Genomic DNA, 19,224 nt, shown 5'->3' with positions numbered 1-19,224 from the left:
TTCCAACCCAGCGACTTCAATTCATTGGAGCCATTCTGGACACTGTTCTGATGCGGGCGTTTCTTCCATCCAACCGCCTTCAGACCATCCTTCATCTCTGTCGACAGGTGTTTCAACAGATTACCATTTCTGCGAATCACATGATGGTGCTATTGGGGCACATGGCTTCGACAGTACATGTCACCCCCTTCGCACGTCTCCACCTGCGTACTCCTCAATGGACCTTAGCGAACCAATGGTCCCAGGCGACGGATCCTTGTTCGCAGAACATATCTGTGACCTCGTCTCTTCGACAGTCACTTCTTTGGTGGTTGACATCTTCAAATCTATCCAGAGGTCTGCTGTTCCATCTACCTCCGCACCAACTAGTCATCACCACAGATTCCTCCCCCTACGCCTGGGGAGCTCACTTGAACGAGTTCCGTACTCAGGGGTTTTGGACTGCCCAGGAAAAGAAACACCACATCAATTTCCTGGAACTCCGAGCGATGTTTTATGCCCTCAAGGCGTTTCAACTTCTTCTCTTTCCTCAAGTACTACTCATTTGCACAGACAATCAAGTTGCAATGTACTACATCAACAAACAGGGAGGAACGGGCTCTCGCCTGTTGTGTCAGGAAGCCCAATGGATTTGGTCTTGGGCGACAGCTCGTCACTTATTCCTGAAGGCTGTCTACATTCAAGGGGAACAGAATTCCTTAGCGGACAATCTCAGCAGAATTCTCCAACCTCACGAATGGACTCTCGATCCCTCGACTCTTCAGTCCATTTTCGCTCAATGGGGCACTCCTCAAGTGGACCTTTTTGCAGCTCCCCACAACCATCAGCTGCTCCTGTTTTGCTCCAGACTCTACTCTCCTCACCGTCTGGCGCCCGATGCATTTCTCCTGGATTGGACCAGTCTCTTTCTATATGCATTTCCCCCTCTACCGCTCATGCTGCGGACATTGTTCAAGCTCAAGAGGGAACAAGCCACCATGATTCTCATCGCTCTAAGGTGGCCCAGGCAACATTGGTTCTCCCTTCTACTTCAACTCAGTTCCAGGGAACCCATACCTCTTCCACTGTTTCCTTCTCTGCTTACTCAGCATCAACAGTCCCTTCTACATCCCAACCTGCAGTCTCTGCACTTGACAGCTTGGTTTCTCTCGGGCTGACTTCGGCTCATTCTCTCCTTTCTCAGCCTGTCCGTTCTATCATTGATGCTTCCAGGAAATCGGCCACTCTTCAGTGTTATCAACAGAAGTGGTCTCGGTTTTCTTCCTGGTGCCTCTTACATCACCATAATCCCATGTCTCTAGCAGTGGGACTGGTGTTGGACTATCTTCTTTCCTTGTCTGACTCTGGCCTTAAATCTACTTCTATCAGAGTTCATCTTAGTGCCATTGCTGCTTTTCATGAGCCGGTTCATGGAAAACCCCTCTCGGCTCATCCTTTAGTTTCTAGATTCATGAGGGGCCTTTTCAATGTGAAACCACCTCTCAAGCCCCCTCCTGTGGTTTGGGATCTCAATGTGGTTCTTTCCGCTTTAATGAAGCCTCCTTTTGAACCTTTGGCCACAGCACATTTCAAATTTCTCACTTGGAAAGTGGTCTTCCTGATAGCTCTCACTTCTGCCAGGAGGGTCAGTGAGTTGCATGCACTAGTGGCTGATCCACCTTTCACTGTTTTTCACCATGATAAGGTGGTTCTACGTACACATCCAAAGTTTCTCCCTAAGGTTGTGTCTGACTTTCATCTTAATCAGTCCATCGTCCTACCTGTATTTTTTCCAAAGCCTCATTCTCTTCCAGGTGAACAGGCTTTGCATACCTTGGACTGTAAACGTGCTTTGGCTTACTATCTTGAACGCACCAAACCTCACAGATCATCTCCTCAACTGTTTTTGTCCTTTGATCCTAACAAGTTGGGTCATCCTGTATCTAAACGCACCCTATCCAATTGGCTTGCTGCTTGCGTTTCTTTTTGTTATGCTCAGTCGGGCCTAACACTGGAAGGTTCTGTCACGGGGCCACAAGGTTAGAGCTATGGCAGCGTCTGTAGCTTTCCTCCGTTCCACTTCCATTGAGGAAATCTGCAAGGCTGCTACTTGGTCCTCAGTTCATACTTTCACATCGCATTATTGTCTGGATGCATTCTCCAGACGGGATGGACACTAAGGCCAATCTGTTTTACAAAATTTGTTTACTTAATGGCCAACCTTCCCTCCATCCCTCTTTTTGTTAGCTTGGAGGTCACCCATCAGTCAAGAATATGCTGCCTGCTTGTCCTGGGATAAAGCACAGTTACTTACCGTAACAGGTGTTATCCAGGGACAGCAGGCACATATTCTTGCGTCCCACCCACCTCCCCGGGTTGGCTTCTTAGCTGGCTTATCTTAACTGGGGACCGCGCGCCTCTGTCGGACGGGAAGGCACTCGCGCACGCGCGGTGCGGCCTAGCTAGAACTTTCTAAAGTTCTTAGAGTGCAATCACTCTAAAATTGTCCGTACCGGGGCTCCGTCGGTGCCGTCACCCATCAGTCAGTCAAGAATATGTGCCTGCTGTCCCTGGATAGCACCTGTTACGGTAAGTAACTGTGCTTTTGAGCTCTCTTCTAGAGTTTCTGCCTTTGCAGTATCCATGCGCCGTCTCACCTGGCTCCGCATTGTTGATATGGATCCCAATCTGCAGGACCGTCTAGCAAATTTGCCTTGCCAGGGGAATGAACTCTTTGATGATTCTATTGAAGCTACTACAAAGCGCCTCTCTGAACATGAGCGCTCTTTTGCTTCCTTAATTCGGCCGAAGCCTAAGACTCCTCCTGCTCGCCCATACAAGCAACCACCACGTCGTTATCCTCAAAAAAACGACACCAGCTTTCTCCAGGCCTCTGCCTAGAAGGCCTCCACAGCAACAACAACAGCAGAAGGCTCAGACTCCTGCTGCGACTAAACCTGCTCAGTCTTTTTGACATTCCCAGTCTGAGCATGCCAACCTCCCTGCATCAGAATTCTCTTCTGCCCATAGGAGGTCATCTTCACCACTTTTATCACCAGTGGGAGATGATCACCTCAGATCTCTGGGTTCTCAACATCCTTCGGGAGGGATACTCACTTTACTTTCTTCAGGTGCCTCTAGATCGCCCTCCAAGAGAGTGTCCTTCCAATTCATTGCAACTTCCCCTTCTTCTTCAGGAAGCTCAGGCTCTTCTTTGCCTTCGAGCTGTCGAAGAGGTTCCTCTGAACCAACGGGACATGGGTTTTTATTCCCATTATTTTCTAATTCCAAAGAAGATGGGGGATTTGCGACCCATTCTGGACCTCAGAGCCCTCAACAAATTTCTACTCAAAGAGAAGCTTCGGATGCTTTCTTTACCAACTCTGTATTCCCTGATGAATTAGGGAGATTGGCTAAGCTCTCTAGATCTCAAAGAGGCTTACACTCATATCCCGATTCATCCAGCCTCTTGCAAGTATTTAAGATTTCGGGTGGGGAATCTTCATCTACAATACAGAGTTCTTCCATTCGGACTCGCATCATACCCCAGAGTCTTCATAAAGTGCCTGGTGGTGGCTGCAGCCCTCCGTACCCAGGGTCTTCAAGTTTTTCTGTACCTGGACGACTGACTCATCAAAGCCCCCTCTCAACAAGGGGTTATTGCAGCGACCCAACAGACTATTATGTTCCTCCAAAGTCTGGGGTTTGAAGTCAACTTTCCAAAATCCCAGTTGACCCCATCTCAGTCTCTCCAGTTCATTGGGTCCACTCTAGACACTGTCCAGCTCAGAGCGTTTCTACCTCCACCACGTCAGGATATCCTCATTCACCTTTGCCATCAAGTGTGTCATGTCTGAAGATGATCCAATAATAATTGATCTCCTACCAGATAATTTTAAAATCCTTACGCTAAACCGCGAGGGAAAAAAAAGGAGGAGGATTAGCAATTATTCTTAAAGAAGGATTTGAGTTTGAAATATTGGATTCCAAAGTGACCACAACTAGAAATTTTAGCCTGTAAAATCAGTAACAATCAACTAGAAGAATCACTATCTTGCATATTATTCCATGTCCCATCAAAAAGCTGGCCAAAAGCCAAAGAGGACTTCTGTGAATTTGTCCTACATAATTCAATTGGCCCGTCCTACATAATTCAATTGGCCCTTCCTACAATATCATCGCAGGAGACATAAACATACACTTAGATGAAGAGGACAATACAGACACGAAAGAGTTTAAAAACTTTCTATCCCTACTTAACTACAACCTCCCTGTACCCACACAAACACATGAAAAAGGCCATCATTTAGATGTGATAGCCATGTCCACAAAAGAAATCCTAAACCCTGTCATCTCTTTACCTGAAGGCACCTGGTATCACGATATCTGGTCTGACCATTTTACTTACTATTTCAAGTTAATCTGATCTCATCGAAAATCTAAAACACGTCCGATGATAAAAAGAGAACATCACACAAGAGGTTATATTAATCCAGAAGAATACTGGTCACAATATGAACTGCAAGCGGAGATAGATGAAGGAGTCAATTTCTGGGATCACTGGATGACAACCAGCACATCCATTTTAGATAAAATTGCCCCTAAACGTAATAGCAAAAGCAGTGTAAATAAATATAACAAATGGTTCGACACTGAACTTCTAAAAATGAAACAACTAGCTAGACGACTGGAAAGAATTTGGAACAAAACAGGGGAATTGGCAGACCGTAACAAATGGAGAGCCAACATAAAAAGCTACAAACAATTGATAAAAGATAAACGTAAAGCATTACCAAAATCAACTTATCTTGCAATGGTTCACAAGGAATCAATACAAAACAGTTATTCAACTTGATCACAAATTTATTTGACACCACTCGCCACACTCTACCCGTACACAACATTAAGTTACCCTCTACGAATGATTTAGCACTGCATTTCGATTCAAAAATTAAAAACATAAGAAACAACTGTCTAACAAATGACCCCAGTGATCATCAAATAGGTAACATACAAGGAAATGAAATACCAGCAGATATGATCTGGAGTTCCTTTCAAGACTTAGAATGGAATAATTTTACAAACTATATAACAAATACTCTAAATCATATTGCGTTCTGGACTCATGTCCCCCGGAAATTATGAAAGCGGCACCATTAGAATTTAAATTATCGTTGCTACACTACTTAGCCTATAACCTAAAAAATGGGAAGTTCCTCACCAACAACGGTCACATAACCCCAATCCTAAAAAATAGCAAAGAATCATCAGCTCTAATAACCAACTACAGACCAGTAGCATCCATTCCATTTATTGTAAAAATCATGGAAGGATTGGTACACACCCAATTGATGGAATATCTTAATCAGTTCTCTCTCCTACATGAAACTCAATCCGGGTTTAGACCTTTATTCAGTACGGAGACAGCAATTGCGGCTATCCTAGATAATCTGTGTCTATTATTTAGCAAGGGCCTCAATGCCCTGATCATGCAATTTGATATGAGCTCTGCCTTTGATCTAGTAGACCATGGGAAAATGCTACAATGCCTAGATGCTATTGGTATCAGGGATGAGGTGTTGAACTGATTTCATGGCTTCCTTATGTCCCGTACTTATCAGGTACATTTCAATTATGATCTCTCCGATACCTGGAGCAATCCATCCGGTGTGCCGCAAGGGTCACCGCTATCCCCATTGCTTTTCAATGTCTACATGTCCTCACTGGGTGTGCAATTAACCCAGCTGGGGATAAAATTATTCAGTTATGCAGATGACTTTACGATTATCATCCCATTTGCTAACTCTATCACGGAAACTATTCCCAAAGCATCAGAAGCTATAAATTTGATGGAGCAATGGATGACTGACTTCAAGCTCAAACTTAATTTAGTAAAAACAAAATTTTGCGTAGCTTCGCCACACCCGCTTGACACCAAAATACCACTATGCATCAATAAACTTAGTTACCCTATTCAGTCTACCATGAAGATACTGGGTATAACTAGAAACTTAGATCCATCAAATCATATTTTGATACATCAGCATTCAGAATCCTGGTACAATCCCCCGTACTAAGTCAACTTGATTACTGTAACATCGCCTATTTAGCAATTTCCCAAAAGAATATGTGACATTTATAATTAATGCAAAATGCAGTGGTCAGACTAATCTTCGGGCTAAAAAAATTTGATCACGTGACACCTTACTACCGGCAGTTGCTCTGGCTGCTGATGGAAGCACGCGTAAAGTTTAAGTTCGCTTGCCTCTGCTTCAAAGTACTATATGGACTAGCCCCTAAATACATAACTGACCTTTTCTTCTTCTCAGCCAACAGACACAAGAGAAGCTCACACTCGAACTTCGTTTCCCCCCCAGTTAGAGGATGTAAACTGAAAAAACACCATGATCACCTTCTCTCACATCAGGCAGTATTATGGGGTAAAGATCTAGAACTATTGCTTTCGCCCACTACGTATGAGGAATTCAGGAAGCACCTAAAAACAAATCTGTTCCTGAAATATCTAGACAGCTGACCTATACATCTCTTTCTCCTCAATAACAGTTCTCTTGACCCATTAACCAACTTCTTTCATCTCTTAAGTTTAATCAATTTGTACCTTCTTTTATTCTTTTGTAAACCGCATAGAACTTCATGGTACTGCGGTATATAAACTGTTATTATTATTATCTCACATCAATTTCAGCAAGACAAATGATGGTTCTGCTTGGTCACATGGCTTCTACAGTTTCGCATACCTCAGGGGACCCTGGCATCTCAGTGGCAACAAGCTACCGACCCGCTTTCTCAACAAATTACAGTAACTCCTTTGTTGAAGCAATCTCTCCACTGGTGGATGCTCTCTTCCAATCTTTCCAGAGGTTTGCTGTTCCACACACTCCCTCATCAGAAGGTTCTCACAACAGACTCTTCAACCTATGCATGGGAAGCCCATCTAGACGGTCTCCGTACCTAAGGTCATTGGTCTCCTGCGGACCGTCTTTGTCACATCAGTCTGTTGGAACTCAGCAATTTTCAATGCCCTCAAAGCTTTTCAACACCTTCTTCACGACAAGGTAGTCCTCGTCCGGACGGACAACCAAGTCACTATGTACTATGTCAACAAACAGGGAGGGACGGGATCTCACTCCCTTTGTCAAGAAGCTCTGAAGCTGTGGGATTGGGCAATCCATCAACATCTTTCTCAGAGCTGTCTACATTCAAGGTCAGCACAACTGTCTGGCGAACAAGTTGAGTTGTCTTCTGCAACCACACAAATGGACACTCAATTCTTCGCCTCTACATCAAGTGTTTGCTTGATGGGGGACTCCTCAAATAGACCTCTTTGCCTCTCCCCTCAACAACAAGCTGCCTCACTTCTGCTCCCGAATATACTCTCCCCAGCATCAAGAGGCAGATGCTTTCTTACTGGATTAGATGGGTCAGTTTCTCTAAGCCTTCCCTCCATTCCCTCTGATTCTCAAGACTCTTGTCAAACTCAAGACAGAACATGCCACCATGATTCTGATAGCTCCTCAGTGGCCCAGACAACCGTTGTACTCCCTTCTACTTCAACTCAGTGCCAGGGAGCCTCTACTTCTACCGGTTTTTCCTTCTCTGCTTACTCAGAGTCAAGGATTCCTTGCTACATCCCAACCTGCAGTATCTACATTTAACAGCTTGGTACCTTTCCACCTAACAGACTCTACAATTTTCTCAGTCTGTACAGGATATTTTGGTAGCTTCCAGAAAGCCATCCACTCGGCAGTGTTATAACCAGAAGTGGACTAGATTTTCTGCTTGGTGTTCCACTTGCCATATGGAGCCAATGTCTACCTCCTTGGGCGTCTGTTTTGGATTATTTACTTCACTTATCACAGTCTGGCCTCCAGTCTACATCTATCCGAGTCCATCTCAGTATAATTGCTGCTTTTCATCAGCCTCTTGATGGGAAACCCCTGTCTGCACACCCTGTGGTTTCCCGCTTTATGAAAGGACTTTTTAATGTTCATCCACTGCTCAAACCACCTCCAGTGGTCTGGGATCTCAATGTTGTCCTGGATCAATTGATGAAGCCTCCATTTGAACCAATTGATAAGGCTCATCTCAAGTACCTTACTTGGAAAGTAGTTTTCATGATTGCCCTCACGTCTGCTCGAAGAGTCAGTGAATTACAAGCTTCGGTTGCAGATCCACCGTTCACAGTTTTCCACCATGACAAGGTGGTCCTCCGCATCATCCTAAATTCTTACCTAAAGTTGTTTCAGAATTTCACATCAATCTATTGTTCTTCCAGTCTTTTTTCCAAAGCCTCATTCTCACCCTGGAGAAGTGGCACTCCATACTTTGGACTGTAAACGTGCCTTGGCTTTCTACTTGCAATGCACTCAACCTCACAGAATAGCCCCACAACTTTTCATCTCTTTCGATCCAAATAAGTTGGGGCATCCTGTCTCGAAGCCAACCATATCCAACTGGATGGCTGCTTGCATCTCTTTCTGCTATGCTCAGGCTGGTCTCCCTCTGCAGGGTTGAGTCACGGGCCACAGAATTCGAGCAATGGCGGCGTCTGTAGCTTTCCTCAGATCAACTTCTATTGAGGAAATCTGCAAGGCTGCCACTTGGTCCTCGGTTCATACATTCACCTCTCATTACTGTCTGGATACTTTCTTCAGAAGGGATGGTCATTTTGGCCAATCTGTTTTGCAAAATCTCTTTTCTTAACTTGCCAACTCTCCCTCCATCCCATTATGCTTAGCTTGGAGGTCACCCACTGTTGAGAATATGCTGCCTGCTTGTCCTGGGATAAAGCACAGTTACTTACCGTAACAGTTGTTATCCAGGGACAGCAGGCAGATATTCTCACAACCCACCCTGCTCCCCTGGTTGGCTTCTTAGCTAGGTATCTGAACTGAGGTACCTCACAGGAGACGCACGCCCTAACTCGGGCGGGAAGTCACTCGCGCATGCGCAGTGCAGCACTCGGAAGCTCTTACAAAGATCTTCAAGCAAGTCTGCTTTCGAGGCTGTCCGCTGCGGGGCTCTGTCAGTGACGTCACCCACTGTTGAATATCTGCCTGCTGTCCCTGTATAATAACTGTTACGGTAAGTAACTGTGCTTTTTGGAGCTTCAGGCTCGTTCATGCAGGGTCCTTTCTCCATATTACAGATGTGGGAGTTATTCTCCACACTGTACCTTCCTTTCTACTGAAGGTGGTTCTGCCTTTCATGTCAAAAAGCATAGTGACAAAGTAGATGATGGCAGATAAAGACCAGTCTGCCAAACCTGATTCAATTAAAATTTTTTTTTCTTCTTACATATTTCTGGGCAAGAATCCAAAGCTCTACCTGGGACTGTGTTTGGGCTCCAACCGCTGAAGTCTCCGTCAAAGCTCACTCTAGCCCATCCATACCCTCCCAGCCATTGAAGCCCTCCCCAGCCCATCTTTCACCAAACAGCCATATAAAGACACAGACCGTGCAAGTCTGCCCAGAGGGTGGTGGACACCTGGAATGCGCTTCCAGAGGGTGTGATAGGACAGAGTACAGTATTGGGGTTCAAGAAGGGATTAGACAATTTCTTGAAGGAAAAGGGGTTAGAAGGGTATAGATAGAGGATTACTATACAGGTCTTGGACCTCATGGGCTGCCGCGTGAGCAGACTGTTGGGCATGATGGACCTCTGGTCTGACCCAGCAGAGGCACTGCTTATGTTCTTATTGGCCATAGTTCTTCAATATTTACTTTTATTTTCTGATTCTAGATCCTCTGTTCATCCCACGCTTCTTTGAACTCCATCACCGTTTTCCTCTCCACCACCACCTCAGGAGGTTCGTTTGCCTGCATTTCATGCCACAGGCTCAGAACAGAAGGATCAGATCTTGTCCAGAGAAGAGCGACTAAGGTGGTTAAGGAGTTGGAGGAGCTGCCTTACAGCGAAAGATTAGAGAAACTGGGCCTCTTCTCCCTCGAACAGAGGAGATTGAGAGGGGACATGATTGAAACATTCAAGGTGCTGAATGGAATAGACTTAGTAGATAAGGACAGGTTGTTCACCCTCTCCAAGGTAGGGAGAATGAGAGGGCACTCTCTAAAGTTGAAAGGGGATAGATTCTGTACAAACGTTAGGAAGTTCTTCTTCAACCAGAGCGTGGTAGAAAACTGGAAAGCTCTTCCGTAGTCTGTCATAGGGGAAAACACCCTCCAGGGATTCAAGACAAAGTTAGACAAGTTCCTGCTGAACTAGAACGTACGCAGGTAGGGCTAGTCTCAGTTAGGGCACTGGTCTTTGATAGAGGGCCGCCCCGTGAGCAGACTGCTGGGCGCGATGGACAACTGGTCTGACCCAGCAGTGCAAATTCTTATGTTCTTAAGTTGGATGTCAGGAGAGTCTTGCTTCACTACTTGGGGAGGACTAATGATTTCAGGCTGTCTGATCACCTTTTTGTCCTGACTGCTGCACCTCGCTGTGGCCAGCTGTCATTCAAGTCCTTGATTGCTCAATGGATTTGAATGTTTGTTTTTTTTCCGCGACTACATTGCACGTGGCAAACAGCTGTCGATTTCTCTTAAAGCTCACTCGACTACAAGTGTTGCTGTGTTGTGTTCAGAGTCTTGCACAATTCATCCCGGTGAAGTTTGCAGGGCGGCTACTTGGTTCCCTCTTCATACCCTTACCTGGTTTTCCTGAGTGGATGTGGCAGCTCGTCTGATGCCACTTTTGGGACCTTGGTTTTATAGGCAGGCTCTTCTATCCCTCCCTAGATGCTACCATTGCTTTGGTACGTCACCTAGTGTATGGAATCCTACAGGGACATAACAGAATGGAAGATTAAGTTTTAACTTCAATAATCTTCTTTCTGTTAGTCCCTGTAGGATTCCATATGACCCACCCTCTCTGTGTACCTTCGTGGTTTGGAATAGCCTGCTTCTTTCTGCTTCGTTTATTCTCTTTACAGGTTTGAAGATTTTCCAGCCAGTTGCCAGATCCTGTGGTGTGTTTCCTGTGAATATGCGCATTGCTGAACATAAGAATTGCCATTGCTGGGTCAGACCAGTGGTCCATCGTGCCCAGCAGTCCGCTCACACGGCGGCCCTCTGGTTAAAGACCAGTGCCCTAACTGAGACTAGCCTTACCTGCGTACGTTCTGGTTCAGCAGGAACTTGTCTAACTTTGTTTTGAATCCCTGGAGGGTGTTTTCCCCTATGACAGACTCCGGAAGAGCGTTCCAGTTTTCTACCACGCTCTGGGTGAAAAAGAACTTCCTTACGTTCGTATGGAATCTATCCCCTTTCAACTTTAGAGAATGCCCTCTCATTCTCCCTACCTTGGAGAGGGTGAACAACCTGCCCTTATCTACTAAGTCTATTCCCTTCAGCACCTTGAATGTTTCGATCATGTCCCCTCTTAATCTCCTCTGTTCGAGGGAGAAGAGGCCCAGTTACTCTAATCTTTCGCTGTACGGCAGCTCCTCTAACCCCTTAACCAAGTTTCAAGTTTTATTGAATATTTGATGAATCGCCTATTACAAAATTTCTAGGCGATGTACATTAACAAAATAAAAGTATTCAAGAGGCTAAAATATAACAAATATTGACAAATTACACATTACATTTTATATAAAACATACATGAGGGGTAAGGAATAACATAAAGTTACACTGTTGGGTTCGAAAAAAAAGGGAAAAACAAAAGGATAGGTTTAACTTTATCAGAACACAAGCTAAAGCTGTCTTTAAAGGAAGTGAATGCTTTGAAATTAAAAAGACTCTTTAAGTAAGTAGTTTAAAAAAAAAATAAAACAATAAGATTTAAGCCAATATTAAAAAGCGTTTTTAGGTCAATCAGAAGTAAAAGCGTCTTTAAATAAATAAGTTTTTAGCAATTTTTTAAAAGTTGTAATGTCCTGTTCCATTCTGATATATTGGGGAATTGCATTCCACCATTGTGGTCCCATTACTGTAAACATGTCGGCTCTTCGTGTACCTATGATTTTCAATGACGGTACTGTTAAAAGGTTTTGTTCCGATGATCGCTCTTCTCTGGACCCTTTTGAGTAGTACCGTGTCCTTCTTCATGTACGGCAACCAGTGCTGGACACCGTACTGCAGGTGAGGGCGCACCATGGCCCAGTACAGCGGCATGATAACCTTCTCCGATCTATTCGTGATCCCTTCTTTATCATTCCTAGCATTCTGTTTGCCCTTTTGCCGCTGCTGCACATTGTGTGGACGGCTTCATTGACTTGTCAATCAGAAATCACAAGTCCCTTTCCTTGGTGGTCTCTCCAAATACTGCCCCGGACATCCTGTATTCATGCATGAGATTTTTGTTACTGACATGCATCACTTTACACTTATCCACGTTGAACCTCATCTGTCATGTTGATGCCCATTCCTCGAGCCTGATTATGTCACGTTGCAGATTTTCGCAATCTCTCTGCGTCTTCATTACTCTGAATAACTTCGTATCGTCCTCTAATTTAATCACCTCGCTCGTCGTACCTATGTCCAGATCGTTTATAAAGATGTTGAAGAGCACGGGTCCAAGCACTGAGTCCTGCGGCGCCCCACTGGTGAAGCTCTTCCAGTCTGAGTATTGTCCATTTATCCCCACACTCTGTTTCCTATGCTCCAGCCTGTTTTTAATCCACGTATTTCACCCTCGATTCCATGGCTCGCAATTTTCCGAAGTAGTCGTTCATGCAGAACCTTGTCAAACGCCTTCTGAAGGCTCTTTCTTGGAGTGCTCCTTGCTTCACAGCAGGTTAGTTCTACATGGTTGTTCAATGTTTTTCTGAGTTGCCTTTGTGCCTGTTTTTTACTTGTTCATGTTTTGCAGATCATACCAATTCAAGAATTGTTTGTTGCTGGGGATCTTCCCCCGTATCTAATCAAAAATATATATGGGATGCAGAGAGACAATTAATAATCTCACAAAATACCTCTCTGTCACACTTTAATTACTTCAAAAAATGGAACCAGTGAGACGTATTCTCTTGATTGACTTATCTTGAACAATTTTAGTCCATAAAGAATACTAAAATTGATCCAGAATGGGGCAGACCAAGATGGCAGATTGAAGGCTTGGCTGAGCGCTTCGGTTCAGAAGCTCACCAATATTTTTTGCTACTACATAAAAATTACCTTTATCGATGCCAAAGCGGAGAGGGCGTAGTGCTGCTGGATCCTTGCGTTGCCCAGACCCAGCCGCTTTCGGCAGTATCGATTGGCTTCTGCGTCGAATGCAGAACATCTCTGGAGCGTCGGATCACCTGCTGGAGACGCACTGGGGCAAAGCGGAAGCGATCTCCTTGGGCCCGGAAACCACCTTGAGCCGGAAACCACCTTGAAACCACCTTGAGCCTCCCCCTCCTCCCCAGGGCACAAGTTCCCCGCGGGTTGAAAAACCATCGGGAGTCGATGTGGGACTCTTCCCCGAGGCTGATGGCAATGTAGGCAATGTATTGGGGACCTTGGAGGGGGACTCTCTGCATTTGCAGAGTTTACCTTTGGAACCTGGGGTCTTACCAGCGCAACATTTGATTTGTGAGCAGGAGACCAGCAGCCACGAAGGAACCCCAGTTGGTGAAGAAATTGTTTCTTCTAAAAAATTATTTTATACATTGGAAAAACCTCAAGAGGTAACTCGTGAGGCTATTTGGGACCTAGTGGTGAATTTGGCTAAATCTATTAATCCTCAGCTTTCTCAGTTAGAGCATAAAGTTAATACTCAAGAAAAGGAAATTGAGAATATTAAAGTTGACTTGCAAGATTTGAAAAATTCAACTTTGATTTCTTCCCAAGAAGTGAAAGCTTCTAAACAAATTGCCGAAACACTTGTGAGAGATAATATTAATTTAAGGAGAAAATTGGAATCTTTAGAAAATTTCTCTCGTAATAATAATCTTAGATTAATTTTCCTAGAGTAGCGGCAGTAACTCCTAGAGATATGTTGAAACTCTATAAGAAAAAAATATTGGAAATTTCTGAGGAATTGCTACCACCAATTACCCAAGTGTATTATTTACCAATGAAAAGGGAATAAAAGTTAAAGGAAGAAGATGATCAACGAGTACTTAATATTTCTACAATTTTGGAACTTTCAGATAGCGAACTTGCAAAGCCGGCAACACTTCTTCTTACAGTTGCTTTGACACCAGACAAGAATTGGCTATTAAGACTTTTCTTCAAGAATAAACTGAAATACTTTCTAGGGTATAAAATACAAATGTATCCAGATTTGTCACAAGATACACAAAAATGCCGGGAGTTACTGCTCTTGGGGCGACCTATTTTCTTCGTCACCCATGTAAATGTGTGATAGTGTATCAATTGCAAAAATATGTTTTCTTTGATCCTAGTCAACTGACAACCTTCTTGTCAGCTGCTCTCCTGAAAAAAAGGAATGGATATTTGAAGCACTCATAGATTTTGATTTCTTGTCTCAGCCAATAACCATTATTTTATCTTTACTTTTATGTCTTTGTTATCATCTCGCTGATTTCTACATCTTTGTTCTAAATATTGAGGACTTGAGTTAAAGTTAAGCTATATTAAGTTATCTTGGATTAGTGGGCTAGTAGGATATAATTTATATTGTACTTTATTTGTTGCTTAACTTTATCTTTCCATACAAGTGTTAACTTGATTATAATTGAAAATTGATAAATAAAATAATAATTTAAAAAAAGAATACTAAAATTGTTCAAGATAAGTCAAGCAAGAGAATACGTCTCACTGGTTCCATTTTTTTTGAAGTAATTAAAGTGTGACAGAGAGGTATTTTGTGAGATCTTCCCCCGTAGCCCCTTGTCATGGATTTGTCCAGGTATGTTGCTTGGCTTTGGGACTCATCTGGATATGTTTCTAGCTCTCAGTCTAAGGGAATGGAGAATGTGCTCAGTAAAGTGTTGGATTTCTGCAACTTCCGTATTACGGGTTGGGATTACATTACATTTCTAGACTGCAAAACCTTGCGGATCGATGTAGTTCACAAAGATAGAAAACTGGATATTCCTAGTGAACTACAAAGTAGACATCAATCAATTCAGTTCTCTAAAAATTTCACAAACAAGACTGATTTCAGTAACTTTCTGTAATGTATATAAGAACAAGACCTTCCAAATAAAGAACATATGGAATCCTACAGGGACTAACAGAAATAAGATTATTGAAGGTAAAAACCTAATCTTCCATCACCCCTTCTGCTCTCCCTTCCTAGACATTTAAGCATGTCTCCATCACCCCAGTCCCCAAGACATTTAGGTATCTCTTCATTGCCACGTCTCCCCTCCAAATCCAGTATTTCTCCATTCCTCCCTCCCCACAAAAAATTCATGCATCTCTCCCTTCCTGCTCCCTCTTCCAGACATTTAGGCATCCCTTCCTGTGTCCCTTCCATATACCCACGTGAGTCCAACTTCCTCTGCCTGCTACCAGTCTGCCATTCCCTGCCCATAGGAAGTTTATTTTTATTTATTTAAAATATTTATAGCCTGCTTATCCAACAATTCTAGGTGGGTAACAAAATGACATACATAATAACAAAAATAAAACATACATACAATTATGAAAAGTTAAATAACAAAATTGAAATCAAATCTGTTAAAATCTTATCCACCAACCCCAATAAAAAACAAAAAGAAAAAAGAAGTTGCATCCTAGAAGTAGGATGCAGCAGAGGAAAGGCCTGCATGCAGTGTGTGGCAGACTGGCAATGGGAGGTGAGCATCGGAGCCTCTACCAGTGAGCAGCCGGGCGCTCTCCATGCTATACCTACCTTGTCATACTTTTTAATACTGGTTGCCATCCTATGCTCACCAAGCTGTGTTTTTTCATATTATGTTTTACCATGCTTTGTTAGCTGTTTTTGCTATTTTTTGTCAGAAAATGTTTTACCATGCTATTTTTTACCATCTGTTCATATAAATACACTTTATTATGTATGTAAACTTGTAACCCTTTTTGAGCTCTTCTGGTAGGATGGGATGTAAAACCAAATAAATCAAACGATAGTTACACTCCTGCTTATTACATACATAAACTTCTGGTGGGCTCACAATCCATTGTGTACCTGTTTAGGTGACTGCATGTGAGAGGTTTCTGACGATACTGACCAGCCACTTTTTTATTCTTTCTCAGCTTGTGCACATCTTCGCTCACGAACCTGCTCATTTCCCACCCATTAAAGCTCTCTTCCTGCTGGTCACCTCGGTTACTCTTTCTCTCTTCCAGCAAGGTAAGTCCCTGAGCCAAGCCACCTCTTCTTGCTGCTCTGGATAAAGGCTATACTTCTTTCTATGGGGCCGAGATGTGAAGCTGTGCACATCCCAAATCCTCTGCTGTGAATGAGCAGCAATAGCAGCACATCGGTCAAAAGAGTATAGGCGAGATGCTTCTCAACTCTGCACATACCTTTGTTTGAATTCATAAATTAGATATTCGCCTGCTAGGCTACTTTTAACGTATTTGGATAATTTGCTTATTACGGGTCCCAAGGAGACTGAGTTGTGATGACATGGTGGGTCATTCAGAACAACAGAGTGATTTAGCTTCTTGGTGGAAAATTGTGTGCCTCAGATCCCTTTGCGTTAACTTGGCCTGTTCTGCAGGACATGCGAGACTGAGGGAGTCCAAATCCTGTAAGAAGGCTAATTTCCTTGAGAGGTGCAGCAGTAAAACAGGACAGTGGTAGAAAATGGAAACGATTAAGGGGGGGTGGAGTCTGTGAAGATGGTGAGCAGTTTGCTCAAATAAAGGTTGAAAAAAGGGTGTTTTTTGAGGGAGTGGACTGATGTTTTGTGGGCGGAGAGGGAGCTTCATCAGTGGTAAAACTGCCTGCCTTATTCCAAGTAACCGTTTCTGTGCTGGAGTTGGCTGATTTCTTTTCTTAGAAGGCAGAGGACACTGCTCCATACCTTCTGAAAACTTTACAGTGTTGATATGATTAGGGAGCTGCTTTTTTATTGCTGCAATATAACTGCATTCAGCCTGACAAATTGGAGTCGGACAACCTCATGCAGTGATCTACGCAGAGTTAAGGCATTGTGAGGCTCGTACCAATTCATCCATCAGCAATCTGTGCAGTTAAGTGGCATGGGCCCTTCGACTCCTGTGGTGGTGATTTTATAAATTATTTTTCCCCATACAATGCCTCCTTATAAAGACTTATCATGTTCATCATGGGCAAATCAGGATGCCCAGTGACGGGATACTTCAGGCAGAGTTGCAGTGTATATGTGTACACATTTGGCCTTTTTATAAAATAATTCCCTATATGTGTAATATAAAACTACATTTCTTAGGAGAGTCGATGTGCTGGATATTTCTGTATTAGTTTGGCATGCTGCTTGCTCTTCATAGTGGGTAGAAAATGCCCAGTGGTATATGTGATTTCCCCATTTGTTTCCTTTTAGTTTGATTGCAGTGCTGTGGGTTTTCAGACAGAGAACAATAACATATTGCTTTTTTTTAATATGTTTTTGAAAGTCTACATTTCTTTAATATTGTCCTTGAAAAGCTTGGAGACTATAGTCATGGTAATGAAGGAGATTGGTAAGATAGCCCTTGCCACACATTGCCACTGGTTTCAAAGTTCACTGATGGAGGTGATGCAAGGAAGACATAACACCTCACCCCTGTTGCATGGAAATTGGAAGAGGCAGATACAGTGCTTGACAAAATGAATGTGTGTGTGTAAGCTTCTCTTAACTTCTGAGAGGTTCCCTGTCCAAGGTAAGCAAAATTTGGAGGCTTCCTATTTTTTTTTTTTTTTAAATAAATATTGTGTGACGCAATTCTAAACTTTCGCTTCCAGTCATATACTGTAGCATAAAGGATAAAAGATCCCGGCACTGACTGCTTTAGGATTCCCGGGGATCAGGTCTGTTCCGATACTCTGAGGGAGCTTGGAATCTTTGTTTCTGCCGCTGGCAACGTGGAAAACCCAACTCGGACAGTTTTTAGGCTTTTGATTGAGGAGTATCAATTTTGTGATCCATGTTTAATACATTTGCACTGTATGTAATCATTTGCGTTGGGAGGGACATAAATAAAAACTGCATGTAGGTATGTATGGAACACATTATCCCCTGCAGACATCTTCCAAGCATAGAATCCAGAACACATTGTACAGTATATGGGAGGAGCTATGTACAGAACACATGCAGTGTGTACGCAACAATGTTCACAGCACAGAATACCAAATGGGCTGCACATCAATCACTGTGTGCAGTATACATAGTACTGAGGAAGTTTGTGAACCCTTAGGATTGTCTATGTTTTAGCACAGTGTATATGGAAGATATGATCTGATCTTAATCTGAAAATAACCCCAGTAAATAACTCATATATAGTTTGATTATTCAAAAAATACTTTTTTCAGACAAGTATTCTTTATTTTGAAACTATTTAAATGCCTCATTTAGCAAATTAAATTGATTAAAAACTTGCTAAACCATCTTTCCCGAATTATGCAACAAGGCAGAGCACAGTTTAGTCACAGTGAAAACAATAACACACAGAAAAATTACCAATGACAATACCAGGACTAGGAGGAAAAACATCACTGACAGCATGGATTCAGCCAAGAGAAATCTTGCCTCGCCAATTTGCTTCATTTCTTTGAAGGCATGAATTAACATGTAGATAAAGGAGACCTAGTTGATGTAGTGTATGTAGATTTTCAGAAAGCCTTTGATAAAGTTATGATTCCTGAGAAAACTAAAAAGTCATGGGATAGAAGGCAATGTTCTGTTGTGGATTAGGAACTGGTTATTCTTTAGCACCTCTCCAGACCAGTACAGTTCACTGATGGGTAATTGCTCACCATGACCAGCAGGTAGAGACTGAGGCAAAACCTTTTCGCTGTAATACAAGTAGCTGTGCTTCCCCCTAATATAACCAGTCTGTTCTCAGTCTCAGCAGGTGTGGTAAGCTGTTACCAGTCTTCACTTGGTTAATGTAGGCCTATTGGAAGTTGTTTAATGGCCTTCTTGTCTACGTCTGGTGCCGGACTGAGCTTGGGGGTGTCACACTCAATAGGTCACAAGTTGAGTCCATAGAAACATAGAACATGAAGGCAGAAAAGGGCCACGGCCCATCTAGTCTGCCCACACTAATGGCCCACCCCCTAACTACCTCCATGAAGAGATCCCACATGCCAATCCCATCTTTTCTTAAAATCTGGCACGCTGCTGGCCTCAATTACCTGTGGTGGAAGATTATTCCAGCGATCAACCACCCT

General features: G+C 43.2%; 1 protein-coding gene across 2 annotated transcripts in view; it reads left to right on the top strand.

Annotated features, from left to right (window-relative positions):
• Positions 1 to 19,224, top strand: part of IPO13 (importin 13) — a 237,151-nt gene that overhangs the window by 151,196 nt on the left and 66,731 nt on the right. For both annotated transcript variants that reach the window (XR_004536602.1, XM_033916137.1), the window contains exon 14: positions 16,122 to 16,218. Coding sequence is in view for 1 of the 2 variants with exons in the window: in XM_033916137.1 (XP_033772028.1) it covers positions 16,122 to 16,218 (97 nt within the window). In the remaining variant the exon portion in view is untranslated. The remainder of the gene's footprint in view (positions 1 to 16,121; positions 16,219 to 19,224) is intronic.

The sequence above is a fragment of the Geotrypetes seraphini genome, chromosome 12 (genome assembly GCF_902459505.1).
Source record: "Geotrypetes seraphini chromosome 12, aGeoSer1.1, whole genome shotgun sequence".
In the NCBI taxonomy this organism is placed as follows: Eukaryota; Metazoa; Chordata; class Amphibia; order Gymnophiona; family Dermophiidae; genus Geotrypetes; species Geotrypetes seraphini.
The sequence above is the reverse complement of the archived record's forward strand: the minus strand, read 5'-3'. Positions and strand labels throughout refer to the sequence as shown.